Source organism: Tetrao urogallus (assembly GCF_951394365.1).
Source record: "Tetrao urogallus genome assembly, chromosome: 2".
Taxonomy (NCBI): domain Eukaryota; kingdom Metazoa; phylum Chordata; class Aves; order Galliformes; family Phasianidae; genus Tetrao; species Tetrao urogallus.
Genome location: NC_136814.1, coordinates 90,711,605 through 90,723,933, shown reverse-complemented (window position 1 = coordinate 90,723,933; position 12,329 = coordinate 90,711,605). Strand labels below are relative to the sequence as shown.

General features: G+C 37.7%; 1 protein-coding gene across 1 annotated transcript in view; it reads left to right on the top strand.

Moving 5' to 3' along the window:
• SH3YL1 (SH3 and SYLF domain containing 1) overlaps positions 1-10,631 on the top strand; it is a gene marked incomplete at both ends in the record, with an annotated part of 32,842 nt that extends 22,211 nt beyond the window's left edge. Inside the window, one exon of the mRNA XM_079550379.1 lies at positions 10,432-10,631. Within this exon, the coding sequence (XP_079406505.1) occupies positions 10,432-10,631 (200 nt within the window). The remainder of the gene's footprint in view (positions 1-10,431) is intronic.
• Positions 10,632-12,329: the final 1,698 nt, after the last annotated feature.

The window sequence follows — 12,329 nt, the reverse complement described above, 5'->3', positions numbered from 1 at the left end:
GAGGCACTGGAACAGATTTCCCAGAGAAGCTGTGGATGCCCCCATCCCTGTATGTTCAAGGTCAGGTTGGATGGGGTTCTGGTCAGCGTGCTCTGATGGGTGGTAACTGTCCAAAGCACAGAGAGGCTGAAGCTAGAAGATATTTAAGGTCCCTTCCAACGTTAGCCATTCTGTTATAATCGTGTATAACCGAAGGCTCAGATTTTCCTTCTGGTCCTGAAAAAGTGCATTATTACTATACCTAGTTTCAGATTCATAACTCTTTGGAGAAAAGAGGGATGAAGAGATAGCATTTTATCATACAGTGGGCATTCCTGTGTCTCTGTCCATATTGGTGGTCCAGCATAATTAGTTCTTTGGTTTCCTGATTAATACTGCTTTTAATTATTTTCTAATTTAATATCAACAAGTTACTTTTAAGCCTGTTTCCTTTCTCTCCTTGGAATAGCTTCACCATTTAATTACCATGCTGGTATTTCTTCTCATGGTTGGAGAGCAGATAAAAAAGCCCTCATTGCAGATAGTTTTTCCTTTCTGTTGTTAATCTTGCATCTTACCAGCCTTAGGGTTGTTATCTTCCTTTTTTTTTTTTTTTTTCTCTTTTGTAACCTTGGAACAGGTCTCATTATTGTGCATAGACACTCCTCTTTTGAAACTTACTGTCAATATAGTGTATGGAACTTTTGGAACTTTATGGAACTTTTTTTTTTTATTTTTAATACTTATTTATTATTATTTATTTTTAATACTTTTTTTTTTAATTTTATGGAACTTTTTTTTTATGAGGACTTTTTTGGATTAGTGCCATTGAACTAATAAGTTAATTTTTTGTGTTCAACATTGTATTATGTTATATGGCTCTAATTTCAGAGATCTGGTATGTGGAATATACTACTGACATTCAGAATCTATAGCTGTATATTGAAGTTTGTTTAAACTATGTCATGTCCTTTTTCTTACGATTTCTCTCAGTCTTCGTTGTTGGCTATGTAATACCATTGTCATTCTTTCAAAAACATTTGGTCCCTTAGCTCTGTGTTGTGCTATTTATCTGTATTATTCTGTAGCCTTCACTCAACTCAGCCTTCCCAGTCTTTCTTTGTTGCTAATGCTTTTCTCATTCTCGTTTCAGCAGTTTGTGGCATCCAGTTTCTCCAGTGCTCTCTGCTGTCCATGCTTTTCTTCTTTTTGCTTTGCTGATTTGTTCATTCATAACTTTATATCCTCATCAGAAGATCTGTTCTGACAGACTTCTGTGCTGATTCATCTCAGTTTTTTTTTTTAACTTTCACATTCAAAAATAAATCCATGATCTTCACAAAATCTGCACTGTGTTCATTCAGTTCTGCTCATTCTTGTGCTCTTAATAGTAAAACAGTCAGTTACCTACAAGCATCTTACTGTGAAAGTAGGGAAGTGATGTTTGGAATTCACCTTATCTGAAGTATTCTGTTTACTTATTGATACTGTATTGTACAGTATTCTGATACTCATTGAAGTCAGTGATATGAGGTTGCTAAGTTATTTTTACTGTAACAATTTGGAGATATGGAAAAAAATATGACTAAAAAAGCATGAGGGTAAATAAGAAGAAAAAAAACTTTTAGCCAAAATCTATTGTTGGCAAAAAGAAGAATTTAACCAGTAGTGAATTATTTGAAGCTGTGTTATTTGACGCCCCCTCCTACTGGTGGAGTAGGGCTCTGAAATAGTTTCTCTGAGGAGTTACTGGGGGCAAAAAGAGGGGCCAAAAGGAGATTTAATGTCTGGCAACACTAGCCTATGCCTCAGAAACTGGGAACATGCAGATAAATTAATCTTGTCTCTTGGTAGGTTATCTTACATCTAATAAAATCCATTGCTGACTATATTACACACCTGAAGGCTGTGCTGCTGTTCAGCAAGACCTGGATAGTCTGGAGAGCTGGGCAGTAAGAAGCCAAATGAGGATCAGCAAAAGCAAGTGTGGAGTATTGAACGTAGGGAGGAATAATTGCATGCACTGGTACAGGTTGGGGGATGACCTGCTGGAAAGGAGCTCTGCAGAGAGGGGCCTGGGTGTCCTGGTAGATGACAGGTGGACAGGTGGACGACATGAGCCAGCAGTGTGCCCTTGTGGCCAAAAAAGCCAGTGACTGGTGATCCTCCCCCTCTACTCTGCCCTGGTGAGGCCTCATCTGGAGTACTGTGTCCAGTTCTGGGCTCCCCACTACAAAAAAGACAGGGATCTCTTGGAAAGAGTCCAGCGGAGGGCCACAAAGATGGTGAAGGGCCTGGAGCATCTCTCCTATGAGGAAAGGCTGAGTGAACTGGGTCTGTTCAGCCTTGAGAAAAGAAGACTGAGAGGGGACCTGATCCAGGTCTATAAATATCTAAGGTGTGGGGGGCAGAATGGCGAGGCCAGACTGTTTTCAGCGGTGTGTGGAGACAGGACAAGGGGGAATGGCCGGAAACTGCAGCATAGGAAGTTCCGCACAAATGTGCGCAAGAACTTCTTTATGGTGAGATGATGGAGCGCTAGAACAGGCTGCCCAGGGAAGTGGTGGAGTCTCCTTCTCTGGAGATGTTCAAGACCTGCCTGGATGCCTATCTGTGTGACCTGGTGTAGGGAACCTGCTTTGGCAGGGGGGTTGGACTCGATGATCTCTGGAGGTCCCTTTCAACACCTATGATATTGTTGGTACCTAATCTTACTTTATTTTTCTATTTGAAATTCTTCTGTATTATGTTGGACCCTCTTTAAAGCAGTTTCTCTTGCACCCAGCTGAAACTGTTGACTCCAGTTGTGCTGATAAATGAAACATTTCTAGGGGGTGTGCTTTTTGCACTAAAATCCAGTCACTTCTACTGCATTGTTAGTAGGTCCCTAGTATGATTTTGACCTGGGAAAGGTAATGGGTGCCAAGTGATTCCTTAGTATTTTAAAAGTATTTGTTACTGTCCATTCTGTAATGTAAATATAACTGCTACTTACAAGATTTCAGTGACCACTTTATAAGCATGTATTAGACATCACATTGCATCCTGCCTTAACCTGATAGAACATGATCGCATGTTTTCTTTGTAATGTTGGTGTTCTTTATATTCCACTGTATGACTGTGTCTATAACTGCCTTTACATCTGTTGTTCCAGTGTCTCTGAGAGATCCTCCTTATCAATCCTCCATTTTTTGTTACAACTTCCCAACCAGTTACCTACTCTCTGTCCCTTTTCAGTTATTAGATACTATTTTGTGCAAAATCCTCATAACAATCTTTTCCAGATCTTTTTGCCTTAATGTGTCACTTACTTGAATTCAAGCCAAAATTTTTAAAATTGAATTTGAAATGTTGTCTGTTGCTGGTTGATACAGAGCAAGTGATTTCCAAATCACTTTCCAAATTTTCTTCAGCAGTTCTCACCTTCCTATATGTTGACCTTTGAGTACTGTTTCAAAGATGCAACCTTTTCTTTCCATTTCTACTTTTGTCCAGAATTTTGTCCTGTTATGATTCAATTGTTGCAATATCCTTCTCTCTGACCTTTGCAAATTCAATATTCCTTTACTCTCATCTAGGCTGAGTTCTTACTTCAAAGTTAATTTCCTTCTCTGTCACTTTTCCTGTATCATCTTCCTTTAAGTTAAGAATGTCTTTGAGCTCAAACAGAAGTGAAAGAACGCCCCTGTCAGATCCAGCTTTGATCTTGTTCTTGTGAATACTACAGAATGAACTTAGTGGTTCACCTGCTAATTCAAACTTAAGTCATTTATCTGTCTATCTTCCAGCCCCATCATAGCCCAGTGTTGCTGCATTCCTTAAGTCAAAATGTTAGGTCTTTAGTTTCTACTGACCTGAGACCTAACTCTAATTTAAAAGTTATCCCTGTCATTAGCAGTACTGTGATTACTCAGAATTTTCTATGGGATATTGCTTTTTCTGTATTGTGCTGTCTGCATTCTGAAGGAATGTGATGGATCCAACAGAAAATGTGTCTCAGTTTGTGGTTCCTAACGCCTATCTAAAATATTGCTTAGTGTGCCTTAATTCACAAAATATGAAGGAGAAGGGGCTGCAGTCATCACTGTAAGAACTAGATCTATTAAACCCTTGTTAGCAATTAATGTGAAAGTATAACTGTTGCTAACCAGCTCCTGTAACTAAATTCAAATTCCATCTTTAAAGCTTTGACAGTGATGCTGTAACATATTTAACTCAGAATGATCCCTAATTAATTTGTTGCTCCTACTCTCTATTTATGCAAGAATCCAAATCTTGCTCTGAGCATTGTGAGCACATCAAAACCAGAAATATAGTGCCTCATCTCATTCTTGATATTGTTGATCCACTAGTGCACCCTTACTTTATTAAACTCTGACCTACCAGTAGCCCAGTCACCGTTTCAGTCTTAGGTAAAGAAAGGATAAGCGTCCTGGCTTTTCATGGGACTGTTAGTGAACTTAGCTATTCAATTAGAATTACACTCTCATCCTAGCTTTATTACCACAGTGCATACTTGTCCACCTTACTAGTCCAGCAGTTAAATCAAGCTCTTTAATTAAAGTTATTTGTAAAAACTCAGCAATGGCCATGAGGCACTTAATTTGAACATTAGTCTTCACTGTGAGTGCAGACACATGCAAGAACTGTCACAGAGCACGACTGCTCAGTTAATACAGCTTAAATCACAACCACGATCAGATAAGTTTATTAATTCATTAATGAGAGATTGCTGGTAATACATGATCAGTGTTAGCATTACAGCAAGTGAACTACAATATTAGACAACTGCAACATATTAATGAATACCTCAAAGTCCTAAATGCTCTTTTATGATTAACCATCCAAATTCTTAATTGCATTTACAGGCATTCATGCACATAAAGTACACAAGTGCATGTTTTCCTACGCCTCCTGTTGGAGATGTGGGTATTCCAATTGTGTGTTTGTGCAGACCCCTACTACCTACTGATATGTAAGTTGGCAAGAAAGCCCCACCATAAGGCCAGGTGTGCACAAAGTGATACACCTGTGCCCTTACCCCCATAGATGAGTGCAGGACAGTCACAATATCAATGACAAGGCTGCTCAATCTGGCCTGAACAGAGTTGATGCCAACAAGGTGGCTTCAGGTAGAATCAAGCTGGATTTTGAACACTGCAGTTTCCAGTCCAAACTCTCTCCCTGCTATTGCAAATTTTCTTGCTGCTTTTATACTTCTTAATCACAGAATCACAGAGTGGCCAGGGTTGGAAGGGACATCAAGGATCATGAATCTCCAACCCGCCTGCCACATGCAAGGCCACCAACCTCCACATTTAATAGTAGACCAGGCTGCCCAGGGCCCCATCCAGTCTGGCCTTGAACACCTCCAGGGCTGGGGCATCCACAACCTCTCTGGGCAGCCTGTTCCAGCACCTCACCACTCTCTCTGTAAAGAATTTCCCCCTGACATCCAACCTCAATCTTCCCTCCCTTAAGGTGACTTCTTTGTTTCAAAACTCTTTGTGAAGATTTTCTGTTGCTGTTGAATCAAATTAATGATCATCTTACTGTTTAGCATGTCCATTTGGGAATGGGTGATAGTCTTCCTTTTTAATATGGTAGTTTGGGGCAAGCATCATTCAAGCAGTTTGTTGTTTTCAATCTATGTATACACACACTATCTAATTTTAAAATTGTGTGTTAGCAGATGTTGTTCTCCAAGTTGTTTGCTAAAGATGACCACTAAAAGCAATTAAATCTTCATTGCTGCTGGCATCAGTTTTAATTTTTTACTCAAACATTTGCAGGACAAAAAGTTAACTTAGTTCTTCAGCCTACTTTGTATTTTTTCATGAACTTTTATTATAAACACAACAATAATCCTTTCTAATAAAAGCCCAATGTGTTCCATAATAGGTGAACCATTAAAATTTGCATCTGTTCACTGTTACAGCTTTCATCCTAAGTTCACGAGCAATAACTGAGGCTTTCAGTCCCTGTGAACACTATATACTAGCGTTATCAAATATTTGTGACACTTGATATACTTGTTTTTCAAAGCATAGATGTTTGCATCTGCCTAGATCCTTTGTTTTCCATCATTTTGTCTGTTGTTTTTTGGTTTTTTTTTTTTTTTTTTTTTTTTTAATTTCTACAGAACAAGCAGAGATGATATGGTTGCTTAATCATCTAGGTGTCCATTTAACCAACAAGAACTCTGTTTGAGCTTCTCTGTAAGATGATACTTTTTGGCAGAGCTTTTATGCCAGCAGCATACAACTTCTGTCATCTCTAATGCTGGAAATTCATCCAACCTCTGCATTTTGTGTGGCAGTTCCAGTCACTTCTCCCTATTTCTTTATATAACATAAAGGAAGTAGAAGTTAGTATGTTGAATGTGATATTCATTCAGTTTGATTTTAAGTGACAAAATCTTTAGCTATGCATTATCCAAGTTGTGCAGAAATTCTGAGTGAGGTAGGAAGATTACTCACTTCCAAGGAAAAAATCATAGAATCTTAGAATTCTCAGGTTGGAAAAGACCTTAAAGACCATGGAGTCCAACCACAACCTAACCATAATACCCTAAATGACAAATCTCCGCTAAATCATGTCCCTGAGCACCACATTCAAACGGTTTTTGAACACATCCAGGGATGGTGACTCAACCACCTCCCTGGGGAGCCTATTCCAGTGCTTAACAACCCTTTCTGTAAAGAAGTGTTTCCTGACATCCAACCTAAACTTACTCTGGCACAACTTGAGGCCATTTCCCGTCATCCTATCAACTGTCACCAGCAAGAAGAGACCAACCCCGCTCTCACTGTAAGCAGCTTTCAGATGTTGGAAGAGAGCAATAAGGTCTCCCCTCAGCCTCCTTTTCCCCAATCTAAACAGCCCCAGTTAGTAGTAAAACTGCCCCCTAGGTAGTAAAACTACCTAGACTTCTGGGCGTTCATATGGTAGGTTGCCTACCAATGAAAATCATTCTACATTGTTTCAGCTTCAAAAAAAAAAAAAAAAAAAAAAAAACAGTCCCACATTTCATTTATCAAAGCAGAGACTTTATCATAGAGTCATAGAGTGGCTTGGATTGGAAGGAACCTTAAAGATCATCTAGTTTCAACTCCCAAAAGGAAAATGCATAATAGATGGACAATCACTGATTACCCTCTTATTCAGTACTCTCTCAGTCATCAATATCCTTGGTCAGTTGACTGATCTGGAATGACAGTTGAATCATAGGGCTATTATTTTGCAAGCTCCCTTACTGTGGTTTAGGTGAACTCAAAACCAGCAGAAGTAGTTTGTGTTAATTCACTTATAGGTTTTATTGTACAGATGCACACAAGACCCACAAAGATCCTGCTAGCTGTGTAATTGCTAGCAATTAGCTAATTTTTCAAGGTGGATGTCTAGCAAACTCACCATTAACCTCAAACACATGAAAATTATTTCAGTTTTATTACTGTGTCAGTGGCCAAAAGCAGCATTTTACGTTTTTAGTATAATTCTGCAAATTATTCACCATCAGACATTCAGGCATATGTGATATCATATAAATTAGAATGTGGAATTAATATCTGTACCTAGTAGTAAATTAAGCAGTGTTGGTCCAAGCACTATAACTCAGTTACCAATATGGTTACGTTCTTAGAAAGTTCTTTCACATTATTCTCACCTAGCACTTTCCAAGAGAATTAATGGATGCCATTCAGGAGTTACTTTAGTCTAGAAGACTAGAGATTGGATGTGGCTCTGGCATTTACTATTACATGTGTGTCTGGTCTCTGCTAGCTGGCCTCAATGTCAAAGGCTCTTGCACTCTTTAGCTAATTAGTATAAATATAACCAGTGTCGCTGTCCTACAAAAAGTGACATCTGTGCATCTTCAGTAGCAGATCTTCAACCAAAATTTCTGCAGTTCTGTTTTGAACACTGTGCTTGTAGAAGGTTTCTGTGTGTATTCAGATTCCTTAATTAAGGAATTTCCACAGTGTAATCCAGTATGCATACTCATAAATCTCAATGATTTTAGTATCATGCTCTGTGTGTAGCACTGTAGCACCATCTTGTGTGAGCTGCAAATGTGATTTCAGTATTTGTACTCAGGAACCTTCAAGCGTATCTGTAACAATTTCATTTAAAACAATTTAGATTTTGACAGTATGCTCTAAAAAATCAATTATAGTGGAGTTTGAAAAAGTCAGACTTTCTCATGCATAGACTATAGCATCTATTGTAATACAGTATACTAAGTATCCACCAGAGATTATGTAAAGCTTCAGTGTGGAGACGAGAACATGAAACAGCTCCCCCTTATAACACATGGCAGATTTTCATAATGCTGCATTCATTGAAGGTACTCCTTTGTTTGAATGCCCCATGTAAATATGAGGTAGCAGGTGCCACAATCTGAAGACAGTAAGCATGTATTATATGTGGTTTACACTATTAACATGCATAAATAAAGCACAGAGATTAGAATCTTGAGAAAAATGATAAAGGACTTCTAGGAAATATTATAAAATAGCTGTATAATCAAGATGCTATAATCGCAATATAGTTGCTTAATCAGCAGATATCAAGATGTTGTAATCACGATATAATCGAGAGAATCAAGCAAGGTAGACAATGATCACAAAAGAGAATAAGAGGAAGAGCTTACCCTTTGGCTGAGCTCACCAGAAGACACCAAGAGAGATGATCTCCAGAAGAGACCCTTCCCCTCTGGTAGCCAGCTCTTAAATAGGTCTAGGAGGGGTGGAGCCAGGCTCCACCCCTTCCGGCAGCACAGGTGAATTGCCTTCACCTGTGCTCCTCTGGCTGACTCATGGCTCGCCTCAGGTGATTAATCAGAGGTTCAGGCCGTGACTCAGCAGTTCCCATACAATAGCTAACAGTAATAAACAGTAATAAAGCTTTTAAATGATAGTAGGTAGCAAATGGGGCAAGGACTTGAAAATCAACGTTCATAGTTGCTTTCAGGTTCTGCGTGTATGGAAGGATGCACATGTAGAGGCATTACTTTTAAAGCAGCTCTTGCATATCAGAAAAATGGAAAAAATAGCTATGCTCTTTGCATATACATTTGTAATCATCATCTTCTCCTTTCATTCTTTTTGAGTGAGGTTTGTATTTGGGATGGGGGTTTTTCCTCTGTCTTTTGAATTGATAAAAAGCAACCAGAAAAACAATTCTGGGGCTATTGATTGTTGAGGGCAGACTGACCAAACAACATTTAGTGGTACATCTCTCATAATCTCTTCCAGGTCTGTACTTGAAATCTGTAGACTAAGAGGAGCATGGGTTTCTGCTTTTGCAGCAGAGTTTAGCCCACAAACATTACTTGCAGCTGCAGCTAATGCTGAATACCTTTAATTTTGCATGTTTGACCATTTATGCAGCCACCATGTCCATATAAAATATAAACATTGTGTCCTGAATTATTTCCACATAGCTGTGTAGAAGTCTTCATTATTTCCTCTTAACTAGTCTTCCATTGCACCCCTAGGGTACTTATTTTCACTTTGGGATATGATAAGGCCAGGGGCTACAGTAAGTCAATATTAAACCAATGTGACTGCCTCCTACAGTTCATGCAGTTAAAGGAATTGAGAGTAAACAATTATTACCAAATTGAAGATGTTCACTTATACTACAGGTTCAATAGTATGAAATGTTGAGAAATTGCCTAAAAATTTTGAAATGAATGGGGAGTGGATAGATGATAGATGACTTCCAAACTAGATCAGAAGTTTCATGACATGATTCCAGCACCAAGAACTGAAGGAGTTACAGGAGAATAAAAACCATTTGTATAACTGGTCTAAAATACCCCTATGCAAGCCAAGTCACTTCCAGGACATCAAGCAATAGTCCATTTCTGCTAGCATATTTTGTGGGTTTTTTACAACATGCTGGTTATATTAAAATCCTGAATACTGTAAACCCAGTGCAAGGAGAAGAGATGTGCTGTGAATATTTTGAATTTTACTATTCTGTATCCTGAATATTGATTAAAAAATTAAAATCCCTGCTTTAAGTTTGCACTTTTTGCCAAGAAACTGTCACTGGGAACGCATACTAAAACTAAACAAAAACCTAAAGTTGTTTCAGGAATTATTTGAACTTTCTCCAACACAACACTTTTGTTCCCAATCTCTCTTTTCTCTGTATGAATCATACAGAGAAAACTGCTGATCTTTATTTAGCGCATAGTGCTATTTTATGGACAAAGTTGTGCTGATAGACTGGAATCCAATTTTCCCTTACTAGGAAAAGGGGTAATCCTTTTTTTTTCACTTGCAGTTTATGCATTTTAGATAAATTATATTATACATTTTAGATAAATTATTCTGATATCTTTGTTACTGTTTTGTACTGCCTTTTATGAGTATTTTATTCAAGGATTTACTGTCCATGCAATTTAGTAATTTTTATTTGATTTGGTTTCTTTCACTGCAGGTAACTCCACAAGCCATCCAATAGAAGTAACAGCACTTTATTCATTTGAAGGACAACAGCCAGGTGACTTGACTTTCAAAGCTGGAGACAAAATCATAGTCACAACCAAAACAGGCTCACAGTTTGATTGGTGGGAAGGAAGAATAGGAGGACAAACTGGCATCTTTCCAGCCAATTATGTTGCCATAAGTAATGACTAAATCGATAGAGAAAATGTTGAAGCAACAATAAATTTACACTGAAACATGTATTTTAACTTTTCACATTTTAGCTAAATGAGGTTCTTGGTCAAGACTATTCCAGCGTAACATTGAAATACATTTAATGGCCTTAGCTTTCCGTTAAGCTTATTTCTTAAGTAAATATTAGGTGATGGTCAATCTATGGTGAAGTTCCACTTTTGAGTCATGTTGCTGTATGAAAAGTACTCCCATTTGTTTCTAGTTTCAATGCTGTCATGCTGTATACTTTTATTTTTCAAATGAGGGAAAAGTTACAAACATTTTAAAACTAGATATGTCTCTTTCTGTAATAAATATTCTGAAATCTGCATCGAGTTATCTGAGTTGTAATTTTTCACTTTTGCTAAACATGCAGATACTTTTTGCAGGTATGGCATAGGAATTTACCTTTACTTGGTATTAAAAGTACTTCCAGCATTGCAGTTTTTCTTAGTAACTACTTCATGTGTAGTCCCCAGTGTTTGTCATTGTTAAACATGCAATTATCTTTCTTTCAAACAGCTCAGTATCAACTAAGCAGTTCAACTTCTCTAATAACTTCTCCTATATTGCCCTCGTCTTTGAAGAATTTAAGCACTTCTAGAAGTTTGTTAAATAAAATGCATGAATAGTACCTGCCAGAAAAAGATACAGTCTTATGATGTCCCTTGATTCCTATAGGAATTTGTTTTGCAGATGGGAAATGCAACAAAGAACACCCTTCTGGCTCACAAATGATCTTATATAATTCTTCCTGCTTCTTCTCATTTAAGGTTGTTTGTTTTTTTTATATTTGATATTTGATCTTGTTATCTTTAAGGAAGCAGTAAGGTAGGGTAAATTATGAATAAATTATTGGTAAGAAGATATTTTTGTAGAATATATGTAATAGCAATGTATGTAGCACTGTAGCTCTCAGATTTCAAGTTCTGAGTACAGGCCCCAGAGCTAGATATTCCATATGGAAAAAATCACACTGCAGTTATCCAGTATAAGCTGAAGCATCCAGTAGCGGAATTGTGCTGTAGTACTTCAGTAGTTATTGTAGAATGCTAGCTGTTTTTTCAGCCAGCATAGTTGCCTTTGTGTAGGATTGTTACAGTTTGTTAGCTCAAGTGTCTGCGTCCATGAAACTCAGAATTTATGAACTTGCACATAAAAAGATTTTATGTGTATATTTTAGATATAAAATCTTATTGTTGTTTATGTAAATTCAGTTTCCTGGACTGACTGCTTCAGGAAAAATGAGGATTGTCTAATCTAAATGCTTGTGATAGTCTGTAGACTCTGGAGTATTGCACTGATTAATTACTAAATCCAATGTGAAAGGAAAATATTAAATGAGGAGTGTCTCTTATACTTCAAATTTTTTTTTTTTGTTCCTATAAATGCAATATAGGAGAGAATACTCAGTGATTAGCCTAATGCAAGGAATTATATTTGTTGTCAAAAAGAAAACTCGAAGCAATACGAAACTGTATGGCCTGATTCTATATGCCTTTGACATAAACTAGATCAGCCTGTGTCAGTGGACTACAATTTAATGCCAAAAGTGCTTATAGTTAAAGGCTTTACAGTAAAAAGCAGTCTTGCGTCATTTTCTAAATTAAGACATCTATAATGGACAAGTTGGTATATAGCAGGTTTTCTGCAGCAGGTTTTCTACAGTAGGGGATA